The sequence below is a fragment of the Ipomoea nil genome, unplaced genomic scaffold (genome assembly GCF_001879475.1).
Source record: "Ipomoea nil cultivar Tokyo-kokei standard unplaced genomic scaffold, Asagao_1.1 scaffold1043, whole genome shotgun sequence".
Classification (NCBI taxonomy): domain Eukaryota; kingdom Viridiplantae; phylum Streptophyta; class Magnoliopsida; order Solanales; family Convolvulaceae; genus Ipomoea; species Ipomoea nil.
Window position 1 is genome coordinate 1,720,028 of NW_017617471.1, and position 25,658 is coordinate 1,745,685.

At 32.7% G+C, this 25,658-nt stretch overlaps 3 protein-coding genes and 2 long non-coding RNA genes across 6 annotated transcripts in view; 4 read left to right on the forward strand and 1 right to left on the reverse strand.

The window, feature by feature from the left end:
• Nucleotides 1-521: 521 nt before the first annotated feature.
• On the forward strand, nucleotides 522-2,109 carry LOC109181632. Its single transcript, XM_019331494.1, has 2 exons — nucleotides 522-671; nucleotides 823-2,109. Exon 2 carries the CDS (start codon nucleotides 936-938, stop codon nucleotides 1,989-1,991), a length of 1,056 nt encoding a protein of 351 aa, XP_019187039.1. The 5' UTR covers nucleotides 522-671; nucleotides 823-935; the 3' UTR covers nucleotides 1,992-2,109.
• A 340-nt stretch (nucleotides 2,110-2,449) lies between these two features.
• LOC109181630 (rRNA biogenesis protein RRP5) overlaps nucleotides 2,450-25,658 on the reverse strand; it is a 40,055-nt gene continuing 16,846 nt past the window's right edge. Inside the window, exon 35 of one of the 2 annotated variants that reach the window (XM_019331488.1) lies at nucleotides 2,450-2,699. In XM_019331488.1, coding sequence (XP_019187033.1) covers nucleotides 2,614-2,699 — 86 coding nt within the window. In that variant the 3' untranslated portion in view covers nucleotides 2,450-2,613. Of the gene's footprint in view, nucleotides 2,700-16,025; nucleotides 16,037-25,658 lie in introns of those variants that run through there. The other variant, XM_019331487.1, reaches the window with a different exon arrangement.
• On the forward strand, nucleotides 9,561-11,228 carry LOC109181633. The gene is made up of 2 exons (XM_019331495.1): nucleotides 9,561-9,829; nucleotides 9,981-11,228. The coding sequence occupies exon 2, from the start codon at nucleotides 10,094-10,096 to the stop codon at nucleotides 11,147-11,149; it is 1,056 nt and encodes a 351-aa protein (XP_019187040.1). The 5' UTR covers nucleotides 9,561-9,829; nucleotides 9,981-10,093; the 3' UTR covers nucleotides 11,150-11,228.
• LOC109181635 lies at nucleotides 13,743-18,892 on the forward strand. The gene is made up of 3 exons (XR_002054239.1): nucleotides 13,743-13,759; nucleotides 15,082-15,083; nucleotides 18,825-18,892. It is a non-coding gene; the product is annotated as an uncharacterized LOC109181635 (long non-coding RNA).
• LOC109181634 lies at nucleotides 19,882-25,412 on the forward strand. The gene is made up of 3 exons (XR_002054238.1): nucleotides 19,882-20,001; nucleotides 20,262-20,348; nucleotides 24,600-25,412. It is a non-coding gene; the product is annotated as an uncharacterized LOC109181634 (long non-coding RNA).

Below are 25,658 nucleotides of genomic sequence, written 5' to 3' on the forward strand. Positions count from 1 at the left end.
CGACATGCGTGCGTGTGCCCAATTCTTTGTAAACTAAACTAAATGGAGTCTATTTTAATATTATAATTTGGCTTACCAATACTACAACAGAGAGTATTTGGTTTAGTTTACAAAGAATTGGGCACAAGGACAAATAAAATGAGACAGTGGGAATAATATGCTAGTAATGCCTAATAACATTTCTTTTGGGTTCATCCAGATCCTAATGCACAACCTTATGTCACGGTGAGTATATATTATTTTTTATTGTTTAACTAAAATTTCATTTTTTACCCTCATTATTTAACTCATTAACATTTTCCAGTCACTTTTTGTCGGTAATTTAGACATAGTGATCAAAATTGATAAAAATTGAATAATTAAAGTACTAAATTAACAATTTTAAAAATTATGGGTTGCAATTATCAAAATTCCTATAATCTTAGGACCAAAATTGAAATTTATTCATTTCTTTATTAATAAAATAAAAAAAATAAAAAAAATCCCAAATTTGCGGATTTCGTGTATATATACACCCCACCATTGAACTCTTTGTTGCAACCACAATACCCTAACCCTCAATCGCGCCGCGCCGGAAACCTAACCCTCAACCGCCTTGCAAATATCTATCACAAATGGAGAATTGCAAATTACCCAGGGATGTGCTGATAGAGATTTTATCCCGAATACCGGTAAAGTTTTTGATGCGATTTAAATGTGTTTGTAAATTTTTCTATGCTCTGATAAAAAGAGATCGTGACTTTATGCATAAACACTACGAGATTAGTCGAGCAAAGAATGATGATTGTGCTGTTCTACATTTTGAACCTTATTGTTGGCCAGATTTTAATGAGATATATAATTTGGTTTACAAAGAATCTGCGTCTGATGAGATCGGAAGTATAAAGCTAGACATTTCAAATTCAACAACATCATATGTCATATGTTGTGATGGCATGTTATGTTTGATTCTTGGCAGAGGTGATTTCAATCTCCAAGATAGTGATGGTACAGACTTGATTTTTGATTTTCTGATATGGAATCCATTTACTCGAGAAACTAAGAATTTACCCTCTGTTAAGGTACCTGCCATAAAAAAACCTGTTAGATATGGTATATTTGGAGGGTTTGGATTTGGGTTTTCTAAAAACATGTCTGTGAAGATTGTGATGCTTTGGCATTTTGAATATAAGTATAGGGAAATCCACGATAGCTATGAAATTGTAATGGTCTGTAGTCAGATTGGTGATTCGTGGGGTTGGAGACAAATTGATGAGGTCCCGGGTGCTGCCGTGCAGTCTGATCAGAGTTTTTATTTGAAAGGGAGGTATTACTGGCGGTGGTTTGGTGACCTGAAAATTGGCCGTTTGGTTTGGTTTGACTTTAGTGATGAAAATTTTGGGATAATTGAGTTCCCTACTCGTTGCTTTGTTGCTTCGGTTACCATCATGAATGACAACATCGCTTTACTTAGTTGTGAGGGTCCAACGGTTGGGGGTTTAAGTTGGGAGGGTCCAAAGGATTGCATCGAGATTTGGTTAATGAGTGAGAATGAAAATGATAGTAATATTTATTGGCATAAGCATGCAAGCATAAACTGCACTACAAGTATTGAGTATCGTAAGAATTGGAGTCCGGAAGGAAACTTTTCTAGGGATGTAGAATGTTGGAGTCCAATAGGGATTTGGAAGTTGGGAGGTCGTGATCATTTGCTCGTCTGTCCGGAATACAACGGTTATAGGAGTATAGAAGACGAATATGAAGGTCGTTACACATTGTATGTAATTTCTATTGATCTTGTAACCCAAGAATGGAAGTCTCTTTATTTAGGTGGAGATGGGAGGACTATTAATATTCTTTCAAACTCAGATGGGTTTGTTAAAGTTTGCAGTGAGACTCAGACGAACTACATTACTTTTAGAAAGCATTATTTTCATGTGGATTACCTTGGCCCGTATGAGTCTGTATCAGGTTATGCTCGAGTTCTTAGTGAGAGTTTAAAATTACTTTAATAAAAAATATATATATACTCCGTAGTTTGTACCTTGTTACTTGACTATGCAAGGATTTATATACTGCTTTCTCTTTCTACAAATCTTGATATATAATAACGTTTAATGTTAACTTTCATTCTTGAATTGCATAACTTCTCTCTCCCGCAAGAGTATATTTAAAGTTTACATTAATGCCATATTAAACTTTCCCAGACGAGCCACACAACTCAAATTATGAATGGATGGATTCCAACATTCAATTCACATTGGCAAGTCTAGGCATATGCAGTGTGATTCTTTGTAAATCAAGTTAAATACTTGATTAGGCCGGGGCTCGAGAACAGTATTGGCCAGCTCAGAGTTGATAACAGCACATTGGCTTTTTCCTTTTGTGTTTGTACATGAATTGATGGTTGTTTTTTTTTATTAAATTATAAAAAAAATTGCAAACACATTTAAATCGCATGAGAGACTTTACCATTAACCTTGCCAAAATGTCAATCAGGTATCCATTGGTAGTTTGCTGTCTTCCATTTTCAAAAATCAAACAATTTAATGCTCGAATCTTTAATCCTAGCTATTTTGATTTTTGAATCAATAATTGAATACATGATCGGAAGGATATATGTACCTTTAGTTGTCAATAAATAATATTGTCTGTTGTATTTACAACTGAAACATCAATGTCAGCATCGCTGCTCTCTGGAAACACTGTTGATTGTGTACCAATAAAAACACTATTCCCCTTGTCAGTACTTGCATCCACTCTAAATTGAATCGAAGGTAGGTTTGCAACGCATGTTTTACTTGCTTATCCCGGGGGTAGGTTTGCAATGCAAAAAAACACTGTGCATAGATTTATTATGACAAATTGGAATGCTCTAAATAGGAAGTACGGGGTGTGCAGGGGCACACAAATTATGGGCTTCCTACTAGAATCATGAGCAAGAAAAACATGAGCCACCTATTAGCATTGTCATTGATCGAAGAGTGTTTGGAAAGCAACGTTTAACTGATCGAATTGCTTATAAATATGCATGTCAGCATGCAAACCATTCATTGCATAACAACGTAATCAAAGCTCCAGTAAGAATTGAAAAAAAATGATGAAAGAGATTGTTGTTTTAGTGATTTTGTTTGCACTGGTATCCAATACTCATTCCCAACACCCATGGGATGGGTTTATGCTATCCCTCTATTGGCCCCCTGCCTTATGTGCTGGGCTTGGCGCTGATTGCATCCACTTTAGAATCCACGGGCTTTGGCCCTTCCTACTTTCCGGGGCTGTACTTGGCCCAGATCCTACTGCAGAAGCTTATTTCGAGGTGAGTATATATATATATATATATGTTGGTTTTATATTGTTTAATTAAGAGTTTAATATTTTACATCTAATTCACTTTTTTTTTTTTGACCATAATGCATCCAGTTTAATACAACTCATCACCTTGCCCTACTTAACCGGCTTTTGGTGAATTGGCCAAACTATAGCTATAGAAGTTCTGACCAAGGCTTTTGGCGACACCAGTGGAATGGGCATGGGAAGTGTTCTTATAGTCTTTTCCATCAAGAGGAATACTTTACCAGAACACTCCAATTATTCAATAATATGAATAGTATCCTTCTTGCATTACAAATAGGAAATATTATACCCGGATTCTATGGCCCAATATTGTTCTATGCAAATGCAATTAATTCGGCCTTAAATGTTGCCGTGAAATTTCAGTGCAAAAAAATCTCTAATATCTTCTACCTCACAGAGGTACGGGTTTGCTTTAATGCATACGCCACGGGATTGATTAATTGTGCGGGTTATTTGTATGGCCGATGCCCCCCTCAAAACATGATATATTTTGCTGTGTAAGGGGTATGAGGCTTTTATCTTTAATAATATTTATGCAATTCAATAAAATGGTTTATTTGGCTTGAATTTGTGTCTTATTATCAAATTTGCAATAGTTTAAGATTAATAAATGTGATAAGTATAAAGTTTGATGTATACATGCACTTTTGTTACGATCAAATGATGACTAATTGTGGATCTATACGTAATTATTATGTAAACAAACTTATTAACATGGGAGAATATATATATATTCTTAAACACTTGGGCGGGATACTCCGAGCACCAGCATGCAGAACGCTCCCGGAACTGATAACTAGGAGGAAGAAGAATTGAAGAAGAAAAGAGTTTTGTGCCGGAGGGATTTTCTCCCATGCTTTTGGCTGCTCTGGGGTCGTTGTGGAATCTCCAGCGTGTTCTGTTCAGTCGGAGGTGCATCAGCATGCATGTCGTTTTTCCGGCGTATTTAAATTTTATTTTATACGTGACCATTATGTATATTTGAACTTTTGATTTAATTTATATTTTTGATTTATTTTTTTTTTTAAAATGAGTATATTGTTGTAAAATGTTAACTTTGTGACCATATATTCTATTTTCTAGGATCATGGATTGACAATTTAAGGCCTTTTTATGTTGATGTAATGTAATGGTTAATGGTGTATTCAGATGGTGTTAATGAGAATCAGAATTGTTTTGACCCTGAGCTCTTTCTTCTTATCTACAGTTAGATTTGTATCATAATGTATATTCATCCGAGATTACATAAATAAATAAATTTACATAAGCACGAGTGAGTGTTGTATTTATCGGTAAACCAAATATCCAATGTCGGTGATGGAGTGAGCAACGTAACGGAGGCACATCGTGATCTGGCTGTTTCGATCGCGTTTTCTGTGGAGGAGGCCTGGCCTGGCCGTCGACGGTTGGCGGGATCGGCCGGAGGTCTTCGCCTACTCCAATGGTGGTTGGCGGCATAATTTCTAATGAAGAATTTGCACATCATAATTTTTCGTCTTTGAAAAATGAATTCTGAGGTCCCTTAGCTTGCAAATTGATACCTGCAGGCCAGGGATTCCCTGTTGTGTCTGTGTTCCTAATATTCAAACTTTAATATTGTCGCCTTGAGCATATGGTAACATCTTTAGAAATTTCTGTGTAAGTGGTCGGAGGGATACTTTTAGAATGTTGCAATGCAAGCCACTGGGACGACTGATAGATTCTTCATCCAATTAAGGTAGGAGTTGGCTGGCAATTGGCTTACTGGAAAGGTAATAAATTTTTTTGAATTGGGTGCTATGCAAATATAATAATGATGCATATATGCTTGTGTTTCTGCTTGCTTACTCTTAGGCCTAGCTTAATGAATTACAGAATCAAACATATATAGAGGTAATTGCATGTACCTTAGCTTCTTTGAATTGGTGACCATTGGGATTTATGTAATACTGCATTTTGACACACAAAATATTCAGTTTCACTATATATGTCATTGATCGAGAAACCAATTCTATATGCAAGTAGTGCAGTTGATTTAATATTATTAAAGCCTAATTATTATGCCCTGTAGCTTTTAAGAGTGACAATGAGAAACCATCAGGCTCTTATAGGAGAATAATACAATCAACAACTCCTTTTTGGATTGAGCTAGCTAGGATGTGGTGGATTAAGTTGATATAGTGATATGGATTACGGAATGCAAGACATGTTTTTGGATGATGGTGGAAGGAGTGGAGGTGGAAATGATACCATACACAATTAGATATGAGTCAACAACACCAAATGCTACAATTGCGTGAGTGAATTTCAGTTTTTGAAAACAGGGAATTAATGCAAGTAAACAGGTGTATTTTGAAGATAATGTCCTCAATCACCAAAACGGATGCCCGGAAGGCAAGGCAAACTCGGCATTGAATGATAATGATGATGATCTATTGCAGTACATCGTGACTGATCACCCTGTGATTGTGATTGTGATTGTGATTGTTTGTTGGACAGTTATCCATTTATTTATCCCTTTTGCAAACATTTTATTGGTAGTACGTTTTCTAATCCATTTTAGACATTAATATGTTTAATTCATGATAGGATCGGACATTTTGTCTATTTTATTTTTGAATGACGGTTTTAATATTCACATGAATATTTAATTTTATTCTCAAATCAATTTATTAATATATGAGTCCAGTAGTTATGCAGGCCCGGTCCTATCATTTTATAGGCCCAGAGCGTAACAACCAAAATGGGCCCTATATTAAATTAATATATATTTTTATAACTAAAATTTAAATTAAATAAAGAAAAAGTGCTAATGTCAAATAATTCAAAAGTTTTTAACAATTATACATACATATGAAAACAATTCTAGATGCATTCTTAAATCCAAAATAATCAATAACCGCATTGCTTTCATAAATAAAGAATTATACTTTATAAAAACGAATAAATAATTTAAAACCAAATGAGCTTATAGAGAATAATCGTAGTTATTGGGAGCAATAAATCAAAATACTCTAAACGTACGTGATAAAAGATAAATATTCATAATAAAATATGAAACATAATTAATTGGATAAAATAGTTCGAATAAAAAAAGACATAATAAATCACACATCTTCTTTATTGATATCAAATTTATAAATACTTTTTTTCTTTTAGTTAAATTAATTTCAAATTTTTCTATATTAATTTGAATACATGACGCACAATAGGACTTCTAAACTACATTGACTAGATTTTTTTTTTTTGAAAGGACATTGACTAGATAATTCATAAAAAAAAAAGAAGAAAAAAACTAAATTATTTTTAAAAATATTTTTCATAACTAAATCACAAAATATATTATATATAAATAACTCATTATAAAGTTCACAAAATAACACATTTTTTAAATATAAGTAGTAAATTACTCGAATGGAAATAGATTCAAATTTTGATATTAATCATAAATCAATCTATATTATAAACTCAATATATTTTTTTTGAAAGTCAACCTGGCGGTTGTATTTATAGAAGAGTTAAAATAGAGTCTGGTGGAACATTGTCCCAGTACATAGCAGTAGCGAAACTAAGTGCTGAAGTAGCTAGTGTATGAGCTAATAAATTCTGTAATCTAGGAATATAAATTACTGAACAATAAGTAAAGGTAGCTATATAGGTTCTGCAACTATCGGTAGCATAACCTAAATACGAGCGTGATGTGGCTGGTGGCCCAGATAAGTAGCACTGTAGCTGTTGACAATCCGTATGAATCTGTATAGATAGTTCATTCATCCTTTTAAGCCATGATAATACCTCTTTGCATGCCAATGTCTCGGCCATGAGCGGTGAGTGGCAACCTGTTAACGGGGCGCTGAAAGCAGATATGTAGCGGCCATTGGCATCGAGGAGTACCGCACCAACAGCTCAATATATATAATTATAGAAAGGTAAAAAATATTACAAAGTTACAAATTAAATTTGAAAAATACAATGTAATAGAGCCAGTAACTTTCAAAAACAAAAAAAAAATTGAAAAATACAAATTAGAAATATAAATAACTCATTATAAAGTTCACAAAATAATACATATTTTTTTTAGAGTACAAAATAACACATGTTTTAAATATAAGTAGTAAATTACTCGAATAAAAATTGATTCAAAATTTGATATTAATCACAAATCTCACTATAATAATTATAAAAAGGTAAAACAAAAAAAATCACGAAGTCACAAATTAAATTAAATAAAATACAAATTTAAAATATAAATAAATTTCATAAGGTATCATGTAATGTGATGACATCTTAGTTATTATTGTTTATGGATGGTCGTAGATTCAAACCCTGATAGTGGGGGCTTAAATTCTTTGAGCTGACAAATACTACCATATAAAAAATTATGAGTATTTCAAAAATATCATAAGTTATAATTTTAATTCTATATATAATAATAATATCAATATTATCCCAAAATTTATCTACTAAAGAGTATCGAATGAAATCTTAATGCAAAGTTAGTCACAAATAAGTTGGAACCCTTGACCTTGCACATAGAAACCACAAACCCTACCAACTCAACTGGGTTTCAATTTGGTAACAAAAATTTATAATAAAATTATTATACTAAACATTTACAGTATATATAAAAGGTAATTGGATAGCTAGGGTGGTGGGCCCCTTCCAAGTGTGGGCCCTGGGCAAGGGCCCAGCCTGCACTTGCCCAGGGCCGGGCCTGTAGTTATGATCTACATCACATTATATGTTTTAAGTGGAGCAGTAACCCAAATATTGCATATAGCTTTGTCTGTCCGGGATACAACGGTTTATAGGAGTAAAGAAGACAAAAATGAGGGTAGTTACATATTGTATGTAATTTCTATTGATCTAGTAGCCCAAGAATGGAAGTCTGTTTATTTAAGTAGAGGGGCTATATATGCACTGTTTTGATAATTGAGGGGCAACATTTACACCACTCATAATTCAGGGGTGACATTGATAATTGACATATTATAGAGGGGCATTTTTTACAATTTTCCCTAATAATAATAATAATAATTTAGATCTTAAAGAGCCTCCTTTGGAAATTAATAGTCAACTTGAGATTGGAAAAGCTAGAATGTCCATTGATAGAAAGGACGGCTAAGTTTTCTGTTGATTCGGGTTCCCCTCTCTCATTCCCAAAAAAAAAAAAAAAAATTATTTTTTTTTGAAAAAGAAATTATTTAATAAACTTCATGTTAAGGTTGTTTTATAGGCATGAAATCCATGAATTAAGAATTATCAAAGAAGAAAGTGTGTCTCTAATCTTGAAAATGATTTTGAAAAGGAAGACAAAATAATTTGTTAGTTTGTTGTAAAACATGTGCTTGCTTGCTTCATTGATTGTATGTTTTCCATTTTTATGCTAAGTTGCTAACAGAATCGAAGGAAGAAAAGAATTGCTTATACAATTTGTAGTATATCACATTCAAGAAATAATTAAATTTTGATAATTATTTGTATCACACTCAATATATGTATGTTTTTCTTTAATTTAACGCCACTAACCATCGCCCACAAGAGGATTTTAATTTGGTACTTGTCATTTTCTTGTTTTTTGTTTTTCTCCCAGTGAGGGAAATGTCACTTTTAATTATTTGCCTACCTAACATATGATATATATGAATGAATTTGCATACACTTTGGACTGTAGTTTTCCTCGTTACCCACTAATAATAACTCCCTCCGTCCCATTCAATGTGTCTCGTTCGGTTAATGAGGCTTGACTGAAATTATTTTTAATTAAGTTTTCATAATATTAAATTTAGTATTAATATACAAAATTTATATATTTAGAAACTACACTAAAAGTACGTAAACACAAAAAACCAAATTTAAAAACAAGTAAAAAATAATAAAGAAATTAAATAAAGAAGAAAGACTTGTGTTGACAATAGTACGTAGAACAGATAAAATGAGATAGTGGGAATAATATGCTAGTAATGCCTAATAACATTTCTTTTGGGTTCCTCCAGATCCTAATGCACAACCTTAGATCCTAATGCACAACCTTATGTCCTGGTGAGTATATATTATTTTTTATTGTTTAACTAAGATTTCATTTTTTACCCTCATTATTTAACTCATTAACATTTTCCAGTCACTTTTTGTCGGTAATTTAGACAGAGTGATAAAAATTGATAAAAATTGAATAATTAAAGTACTAAATTAACAATTTTAAAAATCGTGGGTTGCAATTAACAAAATTCCTATAATTTCAGGACCAAAATTGAAATTTATTCATTTCTTTATTAATAAAATACAAAATAAAAAAATCCCCAATCTGCGGATTTCGTGTATATATACACCCCACCATTGAACCCTTTATTACAACCACAATACCCTAACCCTCAATCGCGCCGCGCCGGAAACCTAACCCTCAATCGCGCCGCGCCGGAAACCTAACCTTCAACCGCCTTGCAAATATCTATCACAAATGGAGAATTGCAAATTACCCAGGGATGTGCTGATAGAGATTTTATCCCGAATACCGGTAAAGTTTTTGATGCGATTTAAATGTGTTTGTAAATTTTTCTATGCTCTGATAAAAAGAGATCGTGACTTTATGCATAAACACTACGAGATTAGTCGAGCAAAGAATGATGATTGTGCTGTTCTACATTTTGAACCTTATTGTTGGCCAGATTTTAATGAGATATATAATTTGGTTTACAAAGAATCTGCCACTGATGAGATCGGAAGTATAAAGCTAGACATACCAAATTCAACAACATCGTACATCATATGTTGTGATGGCATGTTATGTTTGATTCTTGGCAGAGGTGATTTCACTCTCCAATATAGTGATGCTACAGACTTGATTTTTGATTTTCTGATATGGAATCCATTCACTCGAGAAACTAAGAATTTACCCTCTGTTAAGGTACCTGCCATAAAAAAACCTGTTAGATATGGTATATTTGGAGGGTTTGGATTTGGGTTTTCTAAAAACATGTCTGTGAAGATTGTGTTGCTTTGGCATTTTGAATATAACTTTATTGAAATCCAGGATAGCTATGAAATTGTAATGGTCTGTAGTCAGATTGGTGATTCGTGGGGTTGGAGACAAATTGATGAGGTCCCGGGTGCTGCCGTGCAGTCTGATCAGAGTTTTTATTTGAAAGGGAGGTATTACTGGCGGTGGTTTGGTGACCTGAAAATTGGCCGTTTGGTTTGGTTTGACTTTAGTGATGAAAATTTTGGGATAATTGAGTTCCCTACTCGTTGCTTTGTTGCTTCGGTTACCATCATGAATGACAACATCGCTTTACTTAGTTGTGAGGGTCCAACGGTTGGGGGTTTAAGTTGGGAGGGTCCAAAGGATTGCATCGAGATTTGGTTAATGAGTGAGAATGAAAATGATAGTAATATTTATTGGCATAAGCATGCAAGCATAAACTGCACTACAAGTATTGAGTATCGTAAGAATTGGAGTCCGGAAGGAAACTTTTCTAGGGATAAAGAATGTTGGAGTCCAATAGGGATTTGGAAGTTGGGAGGTCGTGATCATTTGCTCGTCTGTCCGGAATACAACGGTTATAGGAGTAAAGAAGACGAAAATGAAGGTCGTTACACATTGTATGTAATTTCTATTGATCTTGTAACCCAAGAATGGAAGTCTCTTTATTTAGGTGGAGATGGGAGGACTATTAATATTCTTTCAAACTCAGATGGGTTTGTTAAAGTTTGCAGTGAGACTCAGACGAACTACATTACTTTTAGAAAGCATTATTTTCATTTGGATTACCTTGGCCCGTATGTGTCTGTATCAGGTTCTGCTCGAGTTCTTAGTGAGAGTTTAAAATTACTTTAATAAAAAATATATATATACTCTGTAGTTTGTACCTTGTTACTTGACTATGCAAGGATCTATATACTGCTTTCTCTTTCTATAAATCTTGATATATAATAACGTTTAATGTTAACTTTCATTCTTGAATTGCATAACTTCTCTCTCCCGCAAGAGTATATTTAAAGTTTACATTAATGCCATATTAAACTTTCCCAGACGAGCCACACAACTGAAATTATGAATGGATGGATTCCAACATTCAATTCACATTGGCAAGTCTAGGCATATGCAGTGTGATTCTTTGTAAATCAAGTTAAATACTTGATTAGGCCGGGGCTCGAGAACAGTATTGGCCAGCTCAGAGTTGATAACAGCACATTGGCTTTTTCCTTTCGTGTTTGTACATGAATTGATGGTTGTTTGTACACTTGGGCGGGATACTCCGAGCACCAGCATGCAGAGATTCCCTGTTGTGTCTGTGTTCCTAATATTGAAACTTTAATATGGTAACATCCTTAGAAATTTCTGTGTAAGAATGTTGCAATGCAAGCCACTGGGACTGATTCTTCATTGAAATGAAGGGGAAGGGCTACTGGAAAGGTAATAATTTTTTTTTTTTTTTTTTTTTTTTTTTTTGGGTGCTATGCAAATATAATAATGATGCATGCTTGTGTTTCTGCTTACTCCTACCTTAATGAATTACAGAATAAAACTTGGCAGATTTGTTTGCTTCCTGCTTCTGACTAGCCTGAATTGAATATAATGTTACCTCACATGTTTGTTTGGGTTTATTTTATTTCAAATATATATATATATATATATATATATATATATATATATATATATATATATGCCGATTCAAGAGTATCTATCAAACTAGTGAGATAGAACAGAATCGTTGTAGTTTTGACCTTAAACAACCGTTTAATTTGCTTAATTGTTGTGGATCGGATGATGTGCTTGGATTTATATATGGATCTAAATGTGTGGCTCAGTTAGTTGAATACTGTGAACTGGTATCTAGCTTTTTGGATTGAGCTAGGATGTGGTGGATTTAGTTAATCTGCTCAGCTTCTCACTGCTGGGAATCTCGCCATTTCCGTCCAACATTTCCGTCATATCGTAAATTGGTCGGTATTTTAATAAAAATTTCTACTTCTTGTCGCTAAAGATGGGTGGACGGAAAATTGGTCAGACTTTCCGTCCAACGCGCGAGTGTTGGATAGAACTTCCGTCCAACTTGTGGTGTTGGTTGGTAAACTTGAATTGACTAATAGGTACAAATTGAAAATAGTAGGTATTTTAATTTATGTCATGTTGGACGGAAATTTAAATATTTTAGCTAAAAAATAAAGGAAAATTGGAATAGTAGACACTAAATAGATAAGGTTGTGCATTAGGATCTATGGGAACCACAGCCCCTGAAAATCGAAAGGGCCACAACCCGTGTATGCTGAAGTGTTATCTGATTTAATAGTGTCTGCAATTAGTATTAAGCAATGCACATAACCTAGGGGCCAATAAATTGAAAGAATAAACCTATCCCATGCATATTGGGAATAAGAGTTTCCCATCAATGAAAAAAAAGTCACTATAGCAACTATATTTTTCATCTATCTTTTTTTTTTTTTTTTTTTTTTTTTTTTTTTTCCTTAGCTTGATTATATTGTTAGTGGTGCTTTTGAGTTTGAGGTATGCAATGTTACATTGGCTTACATATTTATAGCAACATTTATATATTTTAAAATTATACTACGTACTCTTTTTGTGTGCTAGCTATAATCTTCCTAGCTTCCATCACATAGTCTTTGTGTGCTAGCTATATCTTCCTAGCTTCCATCATATCACTATCACAATCTTTATAAAAGTAAAAGGTGCAATTTTTATATACATACTCTTTGTGTGTAAGCCATAATACCCCAAACTAGATGGAGTGGCTATATGGATTTTATTATTCCATTTTGCCCTCATTGTGGGTGCCCTTGCACCGGCTGATTAATATTTTCAAATGGCTAAAAAGTAAAATAAAACAACTAGTAAGCAATTCAATTAGCAAACCTGGATCTCCCTAGCTAGGAAATGTGGCACTAAAAAGCATAGTCTTCCTTTCACCAGGTGGCCTGGGGGCATATGATTTGAGGCTCAAACCCCATATCCAGCCTAGCATTCGATCTGCCTCATCAAGGGCCAGATATCTAATTATATATCTATCTATAGAGAAACTTTAGCCCTCTCAAGCAGATATGTAAATATGCAGATATCCCTCATTTTATTTTACTTTGATCATCATCAAAATTTTAATTTCAAAGGAAGCTACTATTGGTGGGTTCAAGCAGATATACTATACGCCTCAGAATTGAACATAGAGCTAGCAAAGTGGGCCAACGAAAAACGGGTTTGGGTCGAACCAACCCTTTTCATTATACGGTTTGGGCTTTCCAACAACATGACTGGGAAGGTCGTCATGCTTTGGTATCATGGAGATGTAAATGTACTAAGCAAAGATAGTCATGAAATTGTATTAGTTTGTAGCCACATTGGTGATTCATGGACTTAGAGATCGACAAATTGATCTGATGCAGTTCCACAACTCCCTGTTTCGTCTTGTGAGAATTTTTATTTTAAAAGAAAGTACTATTGGCGTGTTGAAGTATCGCAATGGTTGCATTCAGGATCTGACAACCATGAACGCTTGATTTGGTTTTACTTGGATGATGAGGTTTTTGGGACAATTGATTTGCCATCAATATGGGATGTCTTTTCACTTTTGATTACCGTTATGAATGACACTATTGCTTTAGTTATTTCTCTCGATAATGTGAATGAGAACTATATTGAGATTTGGTTAATGAATGAAACTAATAACAATATTGATTGGTATAAACAAGCAAGCATAAAATGTGGTGCAATTATAGACCTTCATGATTATTGGATTCCAATTGGAGGAGATTGGGATAGTGAAGTTTGGCGTCCAATAGGAATTTTTTTTTTTTTTTTTGGACGAGCTCAATTCTGATTTTTGTCATTTTAAGATTAACATGCTTAAATTTTAATTTTTACAAACTAGTACATTTACGTTAACAAATATAAATAAAAGCATAATTTAATGATAATCTCTATTTTCAAAATTTAACTCAAAAACATAGTGCAAGAATTCAAACTCCACAAACCACTTAACACTCAAGTTCAAAGGTGTACGTACATATAAATATAAAGGTCAAATTAAAATACCAATAAGGTCTTGGTATTATAGTGTTTTGTTAAATTTAGTCATTGTACTATAATTTTGTTCAATTGAGTCATTGTACTTTAAAAAGTAGTACAATTAAGGATAATAGTTAAGGTGTTAATATAACTGTTAATTTAGCCGGCGTGACGTTGACATCATAAAAAAATGATTACACACACGACTACACAAGAATTGCATCATAACATGCGATTTGAGTTTTTGGGAGTTTTTTTAGTAACTCGACAGCCAGGCCTAAAGGACTAGTTCGAGTAGTCTGGTTTCCTTATACAATTTACTTTTTTTTAGGTATAATCTCTTAACTAGAGCCAAAGGACTAGCTTGAGTAGTATGATTTTCTTATGTAGTTTACTTTTTTCAATTATAATCTCTTAAATTTAACAATCTTAAATTTAACAATATTTTCATGATAGTCTATTAGTTTTGAGTTAAGATTTCTTTCAAATAACATATAATTTATTGTGTACATGCAATATAATGTATCTCACGTCATTTACATTTCCTGCTGGCATAGAAATGGAATCTTGTCTAAGGGAATAGTACAAAGTTTTTTTGTTTTTTTTTTGAAAGGAAAGGAGGCTTGTTTCTTCATATATTGGGAATCCAATTTTTTCTCAACAAACTAAGTAAAGCCTGCGAAATTTTCAATAAAATGGCATGATTTCTTCAACGGCTGAAAAGTTGCTTGGAGAACTACTGATATTAGAAGTGTGCTAGCCATCAAGTTGGAGATATGGATGATCCACGAAATTCATTGCGCTGATGACTTCATCATAACCAACTAGGTGAAATGTTTTTTTTTTTTGAGTAGTGATGAAAATTGCAGTCATTATGCGAGGGTGTGTATTGGATAAATCTCATCTTATAACTTTAGACGGTTAATGATCACAAGAAGATAAGATAAACTATCTTAAGTTGCTCATATATGATATGCTCAAATCAAGTTGAATAACCCACTCAATTGAGAATTGAAAAGAGAATTGAAATTGTAACATGGGAATCTATCCTATTTTACTTCATGTGCCCATGGGTGGTACTCGTGGTAGTAAGTGGCTTTATTTATTTATTTATTTTTAAAAAGAAACTTTACAAATAGAGTGATGTGCGATGTGTTTATCGAAATCCTTACCAAGAACGATGAGAGACCAATTTTTTATTTTTTATTCTTTTTAATACTTAAAGTTATGATTTTTTTTTTATTTTTAGTATTTTTTGTTCCAAATTGTGATTCATATAGGCCATGTTTGGTAAATTGTTACTCTATCAGTCAATTTTGACTTATTTAATCACTATTAATTATTTGATTTAGTTAAAAAATCAACATAAGTATTTGATTAATTAATTTTTTGTAAATCCCAAAATGCTAAAATTCAAAAAGCTACTCCAGGCAACTTTTTCAATTAGTTTTTAAATTTTTTTAAACAAATTATATCAAAAAGCTATCGGCTAACAGCTGTTAATTTACTAAATATTTTTCTACAATCAGTTAATGTTGTCAACTAATTATATCCTCTAATTAACTCAATCAGCTAATAGTCATTTACCAAACATGGCCATAGTATAAATTGTGGAGTTTTGCACCATGGTTGTTAGAAAGACAAAAATCACAAACTGAGAATGCAACAATATTTTTCTTGTGAGTGTAATATTATTAAAATCAACTTTGACCCATCATTCATTTGTGATGTTCTTTCTTTTCATTAATGTAATCCATTCTTTCTGTCACAAAAATTTGATCAACCATTAGTGGTAAAGTTTTTAAAGAAAAATAATATTATATTTTAACAAAAAAGTATTACACGCATAACGTAGGTAGTTACTTACACTTATATCAATGTGACTCAAATAGATCGACTTGGGATAAATATTCAAAGAATGTTTATGGAGTATTATTGAGATGTTGATCTGAAATGGCAATAAAAAATGGAAAGCTACAAATTACCAAGAGAGTTGCTGATTGAGCTTTGTTATTAGTAAACTATGTTAATCCAATAGTAGGATAACAAAATTATTTAGGGTTGGGGTTCAGCCTTTGGAAGAAGGATAACAAAATTAAAATTGACAAACAAATTAAACATAATAATGAGTATCAAAATTCACCAATCAAACGCCACCAATGTTTATTTGTTCATACACATGTAATGTGATTTGGGAATCCATTTCTTTTTCTCAACGAAGTAAACCAAATCCAACCAAATTTTCATTAAAATGACATGATTTCTTCAACGGTATAAAAGTTGTTTGGAGAATAGCCATCAAATTGGAGATGTGGATGATCCACCAAATTCATTGCTTACTTCACCATTATAAATTAGCTAGGTGAAACAATTCTATCATCTTTTTTTGAGTGACGTGAGAAAGCACAACCATTATTTCAGGGTATAAATTTCGTATTGTGATCTTAGCCTACAAATAACTACAAGGAGATAAATCTATGTATTATGTTAAGAAAATGTAAAAAGATTAAATATTTATAAGAATATAATTTTTAGTTAAAATATAATAAAAGAATATAGCTACATTTATAAAAAGTGGTGTATGTGGATCTATATATTGGAGCCTTTCATCCACTATAATTATGGAGTGTAATTTAAAAAAATTAAAGCACCATCTTTCCAACAAATTTCAATCCTTCATCTGATCCCATGCATGCATCGCACATGTTACTCTGATCTTGATTTGAAATGCCAATAGAAAATGGAAAACTGCAAATTACCAAAGGAATTGCTGATTGAGATTTTGGTGAGATTACCGGTGAGATCTCTTATGCAATTTAAATGTGTTTGTAAATTTTTCTATGATTTGATAAAGAACAATCATTATTTTGCACACAAACATTATGAAATTAGCCAATTAAAAAATGATTGTGTTGTTATAGAGTTTATGCCCGTCGACTTTCCCCATCCCAATAAAGTATTTAGTTTATTTTACAAAGAATTCGGGTCGGATGAGATTGAGTCCACATACCTAGACATTCCAAATTCAATAACAAGGTATGTCAATTGTTGTCATGGAGTGCTATGTCTAATTGTTGGCAAGGGTGATTTTGTTATCAATCAAGTTGAAGTTGTATCGGATATGGTTTTTGATGTAGTGGTATGGAATCCATCCACTAGGAAAATTAAGGCCTTACCATCTATTACTGTGCCTAACAAACCGTCCAACGTATTACCACTTCAATTTACTTTGTATGAAGGGTTTGGATTTGGACTTTCCAACAACATGACTTGGAAGGTCGTCATGCTTTGGTATTATGCAGATGTAAATGTACTAAGCAAAGATAGTCATGAAATTGTATTAGTTTGTAGCCGCATTGGTGATTCATGGAGTTGGAGACAAATTGATGCAGTTCCACAGCTTCCTGTTTCCTCTTGTGAGAATTTTTATTTGAAAGGAAAGTACTATTGGCGCGTTGAAGTACCTCAATGGTGTGCCAACCATGAACGCTTGATTTGGTTCGACTTGGATGATGAGGTTTTCGGGACAATTGATCTGCCATCAAAATGGGATGTCTTTACACTTCTGGTTACGGTTATGAATGACACTATTGCTTTAGTTATTTCTTTCGATGATATGAATGAGATCTATATTGAGATGTGGTTAATGAATGAAACTAATAACAGTATTGATTGGTATAAACAAGCAAGCATAAAATGCGGTACAAGTATAGACCTTCATGATTATTGGATTCCAAACGGAGGAGATTGGGATGGTGAAGTTTGGTGTCCAATAGGAATTTGGAATTTGGGTGGTTTTGTGCTTGTATTTCCATCTGTTACACGTTTTATACCGGATTGGGACCATGAAGATGATTATTTGCCTGGGCAAGATAGTTATATACCGTACCTGGTAGCAATTGATTTGGCAACTCAAAAGCCAAATATTATTTATTTAACTCAACAAAGGAAGAGTGTTAGCATTGTTTCAAATAATTCTAGTGGCTATGCTCAAATTTACCATGAGAGAAATATTAGTATAGTTGAAGAATGGAAGAACAATGTTAAAATCTTTCCGGATGCAAAGTATTATGTTCGAGTTTACAGCGAGAGCCTAAAATTCCCTTAGGATCATAATTAAAATAAATTATATTATATTATTTATGTACGTATATTTATGCTCTCAATTCAATTTCCTCTTTTATTTTCACTTGTCTACTTATCTTTTTTAATTGAATGTGTTGCAATATATGCATTATTGGAAAAGCAAGGCCCTTGCGTTTACTTATTTTCTTTAATGATTAATTTCGCTTCTAGTTACCATGTTCGTCATATATGTTTTGTATTATGAAATTATATGCTTATAAATAATTAACGGAATATTCCTTTACTAAAATTTATTCTAACGAAATGCAAGGTTATTTAAGGGAAAAAATAATATAATGGATGAAAATGTGCCAACGTGTTAACAAATTAATTAATTAAACAATCACAATACAAAGCCAAAATAAAGAAGTACATATTATTAATAATATCGCAATAACATGCATTATCTAAACATTTGTAAAATTAAAGCCTTTTGAAAACAACTTAAAACCAATTTCAATATATAGCACCTTCTATTTCACCTTCTGAAAATGACTACCAAAACCATAACAATAAATGTTTATAAACCACTTTCTAATGCCTATATAAAGAGGAGTCCAAAGGCCCCAAATCTTAGCACAAACCAAGATTAAAAAAAAAAATGAAGATATTTTTAGAACCTATTCATGATCTTATTCCTCCGGAATAGAACTCTAGCCTTTTCCTCTCCAAAACCCCATATATTAAATGATACCAATCAGAATTAGGATGTGAATCCAAGGCCACAAACTCCCCATATTCCCCATCTTCTAACCCCACCCCACCCTCACCCAGTTGGACAGGCTTTCAACTAGTATTATTTGGCACCTTGGGTATTCCTTTCTACCGTGCTCCGCTAAATGCTTTCCTGCGGTATTTAAAATTAAAAAAAAAAAAAACATATTCATAACTTCTTTAGCCACTAACTCTACATATAGATAAACAAATTAAACCAATTAAGCAAATGCAAAACCTGTGAGGACTCCTTGGTTGGCTGCAAGAGATTGGATTAGAAGAAAGAAATGTTTTGAGAAATACTTTAGATCACACATGTATATATCAACACAGTTTCCATTTTGCCTAGACAGGCAAGAACCAAAGCAATATATAGAAGATGATGTCCAACAAATTATATTACAGTAAATTAAATCGAAGGTAATGAACAGATACTACAATGTAATAGAGCCAGTAACTTTCAAAAAAAAAAAAAAAAAAAAAAAAAAAAAAAAAAAAAATCGAAGGTAGGTTTGCAACGCATGTTTTACTTGCTTATCGCGGGCAAAAAAAACACCGTGCATTGGAATGGAGGTGATATATTATATGAAATACAGTTATTTAGCAAGAAAAACATGAGCCATCTAACAGGTAGGTATGTCACACATTAATGCTCCACTGCCACCCCATCCATCGGTATATCTGTTATTTATACCCTTCCTCTTCCTCCTTCAATTCATTCCTCCTTGCAGCAGCTCAATAGACTACTCCCCTACCTTCTTCCACATCTCCTCCTCCTCCATCTTTCCCTTGCACCTCAAACAAGCAATCAATCCCGCCGTAGATCAGAGGTGCTTTTGGGTTTGCTTCTCAAAAAAAAGTTGTGGTTTTGGGCTTTTTCTTTGTTTTTAATTGAGGAAGGATCTTCAATTCTGTCGAACAGATCAGAGAAACCACCTTCCTTTCTTCCTTCTTCACTTTCTTCTTGTTTCTTATTGATTTATTTACAATTATATCACGGCCTCATTTTTTTTTTTTTTTAAATAATACACTATCCTTATTTAAAGAAGGGTAGCATAAACTCATATTTCTTTGTTCCATTTTGTACTAGTGGTTCGCGGGTGCTGCCCCGCCGGTCTCCTTGCGCTGCTAGTCCGAACCAGGGAGAGAGAGAGAGAGAGGGCGTGAAGTATACCAGGTAAGCCATCTTCCTCTCAAAGAACACCACTTCGTTAATTTAAGTTATGATGTGCATTTTTAGTTAGAAAATATTGGAGCCCTTACAGAACAGATCTGAATATTTTTGTTTGTATTGATACTCAACTAAGGAATCAATTGACGCAAAATTACTAAAAAAAAAAAAGTTTAATTAATTATATTGAGTGAATTAATGTAAGAATATCATAAAGGTGTTTTGTAAGGAAATTGAGCATGGTTATGTAATGCCGAAAGAATGACAATTTATATAAGGAAATAAATCCTAACAAATCATAGAAAGGTGGTAGGCAATGTAACTTATTAGTTTATTAGAACTTACCAAGTTTATACAATTTGTTGAGCATAGTTAAATTATCTCAAATGCATGGTAAGTTTTAAATTTTATTATTTATAATTTAATATAAAGTAAATTGTTATGTTTTACTGTTTGCTTGATTAGAATCAAAACCCATTAGATGTAATCAACAAATTGTATAAGCTTTGTTAGTTGTAACAAACTTATAAGTTACATTTCCCACAACATTTCTATGATTTGTTAGGATTCAATTCCTTTCCTTATATAAATTGTCATTCTTTTGGCATTTTATAACCATGTTCAATTTCTTTACGAAACATCTTTAATATTATTAATACAATTATCTCTTTTACTATTTTACACCTTTAATTTATGCAAGCTTGTTGATCCACATATACTCCAGATCAATTAGTTCTATTAGACATTAGGCATTAATTTAGTCGTACAAGTGCATACAAGGCATGTGCAATGTGTGTTGAGGGTTAGGTTTTCGGTGCGATTGAAATGGGTATAGTGGTTGTTAAGAGTTCAATGGTGGGGTGTAATTTTTTTTTTTTTTTAATAAAAGATTGTAATCTCTTCAAAAAAATAATAATAAAGAAATTGTAATTATAGGTATTAAATATAGAGCTAATTAAGTAGGCAAGTCTATAGGTCATTCATTACGGATACAAAACATTATTCTTTTACACCATAAAATGTGAAAGAGTTTATGAGTTTCACAGATCTTCCAATTACATATATATATATATATATATATATATATATATATATATATATATATATATATATATATACACTGACTGATATACTCATTTTTATGAATATATATACGTGGTTAAGTTTGTTTATATAATTACGTACTCCACAATTAGTCATTAGATCATAACAAAAGTGTTTACTTAAAATTGTATACTTATCAAATTTAATTAATTCCATCTTAAACTATTGTAAATTTGATAATATATAAGACACAAATTCAAAGTTTACCAGCCAAACGATTTTATTGCATAAAAATTAAAGATAAATGGCTTGAATTGAAATACCCGTTACATAGCAAAATAAACATTATGAGAGGGGCATCGGCCGTGCAAAGAACCAACACAATTTATTATTCTTGTGGCGTCTGCATTAAAACAAATCCGGACCTCTGTGAGGTAGTCGGTATTAGAGGTTTGTATACACTGAAGTCCTACGTTAACATTTATGGCCGCTTGAATTGCATTTTCATACAGGGATCTTGCGCCCATGACTCCGGGTATAATGTATCCTTGTTGTAATGCATGAAGGATATTATTCATATTAAGTAATTGCAACCATTTGGTAAAGTATTCCGTTTGATTGAAAAGACTATATGAATACATCCCATGTTTCTCCCATTCGTGTCTCCAAAAGCCTTGGTCTGTATTGCTATATTGGTAGTTTGGCCATTGCACCCTAAGCTGGGTAAGTAGCGCAGGGTTTAATATGAATGCATTATGCATTTTGTCTCCTTTTCATATTAAACCCTGCGCTACTTACCCAGCTTAGGGTGCAATGGCCAAACTACCAATATAGCAATACAGACCAAGGCTTTTGGAGACATGAATGGGAAGAACATGGAATGTATTCATATAGTCTTTTCAATCAAACGGAATACTTTATCAAAGGATTCCAATTACCTAATATGAATAATATCATTCATGCATTACAACAAGGACACGTTATACCCGGAATCATGAGCGCAAGATCCCTGTATGAAAATGCAATTCAAGCGGTCATAAATGTTAAAGCGGGACTTCAATGTGTACAAACCTCTAAGACTACTTCACAGAGGTCTGGATTTGTTTTAATTCATACGTCACAAAAATGATAAATTGTGTTGGTTCTTTGCACAGTCAATGCCCCTCTCATAACATTTATTTTGTTGTGTTATGGGTATTTCAATTCAAGCCATTTATCTTTAATTTTTATGCAATAAAATCGTTTGGCTGGTAAACTTTGAATTTGTGTCTTATTATCAAATTTGCAATAGTTTAAAATGGAATTGATTAAATTTGATAAGTATAAAGTTTTAAGTAAACACTTCTGTTATGGACTAATTGTGGAGTACGTAATTATGTAAACAAACTTAACCACGTATATATATAATATATGTAATTGGAAGATATGTGAAACTCATAAATTCTTTCACATTTTATGGTGTAAAAGAATTTATTAGTTCTATATTTAATACTTATAATTACAATTTCTTTATATAGTGCAATTGATGAAATTGGTTGTATCGATTATGTTTTTTTTTTAATGTTTTCTTTGCTTGAATTCGAGTAAATAATTGCCCAATTATCTGTACAGTGCGCGTGCAATGTGCGTGCGATGCACAGATAATTTTTTTTGTTATATATTTTGATAATAAAATTACGGTATTAGTTTTAAAAATTTTAATTTTGGTAGGGCCTTATTTATTTACCCGAACAGGGCTACGAAAATCTAAAAACCGGCCCTGCAGCCCGTGTATGCTAAAATCTTGTATGATTCTAGAGTGTATGCACAAACTGCCAAGCCTTACACATAATGCTGGGGGCAATAGATGGATAGGATAAACCCATCCCAGGGGTATTGTTGGGAATGAGTATTCCCCATGAGTGAAAATAAAATCACTAACACAAGTATCTCTTTCATCATTTTTTTTTCTGGAGCTTTGATTATGTTGTTATGTAATGTAGTATGCAATGAATGCTTCGATGACATATTTATAGGCAAAATTTATATGAATTTCAATTAAATTCAATTGTTGGTTGAACGTTGCTTTCCGTTTTGTTACAAACATGCATGCACGTGCTTCGTATGTTTTTCCATTTTTACGTAAAAATGTAAAACATACGAAGCAAGTAAGCACGTGCATACATGTTTTATAACAAAATAGAAAGCAACGCTCAACCAACAATCAAATTTAATTGAAATTCATATAAATATGTCAACGAACCATTTATTGCATACCACATTGCATAACAACATAATCAAAGCTCCAGGAAAAAAAATGATGAAAGAGATACTTGTGTTAAGTGATTTTGTTTTCACTCATGGGGAATACTCATTCCCAACAATACCCCTGGGATGGGTTTATCCTATCCATCTATTGGCCCCCAGCATTATGTGTAAGGCTTGGCAGTTTGTGCATACACTCTAGAATCAGACAAGATTTTAGCATACACGGGCTGCAGGGTCGGTTTTTAGATTTTCGTAGCCCTGTTCGGGTAAATAAATAAGGCCCTACTAAAATAGAAATTTTTAAAACTAATACCGTAATTTTATTATCTAAATATATAACAAAAAAATTATCCGTGCATCGCACGCGCACTGTAAGGATAATTGAGCAATTATTTGCTCGAATTCAAGCAAAGATAACATTAAAAAAAAAAACATAATCGATACAACCATTTCATCAATTGTACTATATAATATTCGTTGTTATAATTTAAAGATTATAACAAATTTTTTCCGTGCAACGTACATGTAAAAATAGACATATTATGGAATAATAATAATAGTGTGCACAAGTTTTGAACCTTAGACCTCAAAGTTAAAATACAATAAATTCATGTACCTACTATTTCTTTATAAAGCCTTTTAAGTTTAATTAAAAACTTTTAATTTTTATTTCTAAACTAACTAGGTAAAAATAAAATATTGAGCTTCTAAAATTTGGGGCCCTGTGCGATAGCCTAGCTTGCACAGTCCAAAATTCGGGCCTGCGGGCTGTGGCCCTTTCTATTTTCGGAGGCTGGGGTTCCTCGAGATCCTAATGCAGAACCTTATTTCTCGGTGACTAACTGAGTATATATGTTGTTTTATATTGTTTAACTAAGATTTTAATATTTTACATCTAATTCACTTTTTGTTTTTGGGTTTTTTTTTTCTTTTTTCTTTTTTCGTTCTTGACCATAATGCATCCAGTTTAATGCGACTCATCACCTTGCGCTACTTAACCAGCTTTTGGTGCAATGGCCAAACTACAGCTATAAAAATTCAGACCAAGGCTTTCGTTCTCCATATTTGCGTTCCCTTATGGCTAATGGGAATTTTTATTTCAAAGGAAAATATTATTGGTCGAAAATTGATGGAGATTTGGTTTGGTTTGATCTGGATGATGAGGTTTTTGGTAAGATTGAGCTGCCCTCTAATGTTAAAAATCTTCTTCACTATACAATTATGAAAGAGAATATTGTTGTGTTAACTGGGCTTAAACCGTGTACGGTAAATGAGTTTTGCACTGAGATTTGGGTAATGGATGAAAATAATAATAACATTAATTGGCATAAACATGCAAGTATACCCTCTAGCGGTGACATATTTAGAAATGAACATTTTGATCCGATAGGATTTTGGAATCCGAGGAGCCATTTGCTTGTGTTTTCCGGTCGTATGGATTTAATGTATACAAATTTCTATGATAGTGGTATTGATGATGAGGAGTTTTATTTCAAGCCAGGTATTTGACCGAATTTAATTTCTATTGATTTGGAAACCCATGAAAAGAAGACTATTTCTACAAGTCAAGAAAGGAAAAAGTATTTTGTTTGAATCAAGACGGGCATGTTCAAGTTTGCAGCGATAGGAGTGTTGATAGTAATATTCTTTGGAACATGGGAGCATATGCACGAACTTGTAATGAGAGTTTGAAATTACTTTAGCTAGCTATAAAAGAAAATATGTATTAATGTTTGTTTACTTTGAGCGTTTCCTTTTAATTTACACTTTTCATGAAAGGATATATGATTTTGTTTTATCAGTTTATTAACCTTGATTGATGATAATAAGATTTTCTTTTAGTGTTTAGTTATCTTAATTTCATTTTGGAATTATACTTGAGGGCCATAGATTATTGAAGATATATAGAGAGGGTATGATTCCTTTGCAGATTCAGAAGTAAAATGTAATTTCTGGAAGAAGAAAGTAACAGGCAGTAATATTGAACAGGAAATAGTAAATCATTCCATCTAATGAAACTGTACA

Excerpts from the sequence above, each read along its gene's own strand:
- LOC109181632 (XM_019331494.1), top strand. The coding sequence starts at position 936 with ATGTTATGTTTGATTCTTGGCAGAGGTGATTTCAATCTCCAAGATAGT.
- LOC109181633 (XM_019331495.1), top strand. The coding sequence starts at position 10,094 with ATGTTATGTTTGATTCTTGGCAGAGGTGATTTCACTCTCCAATATAGT.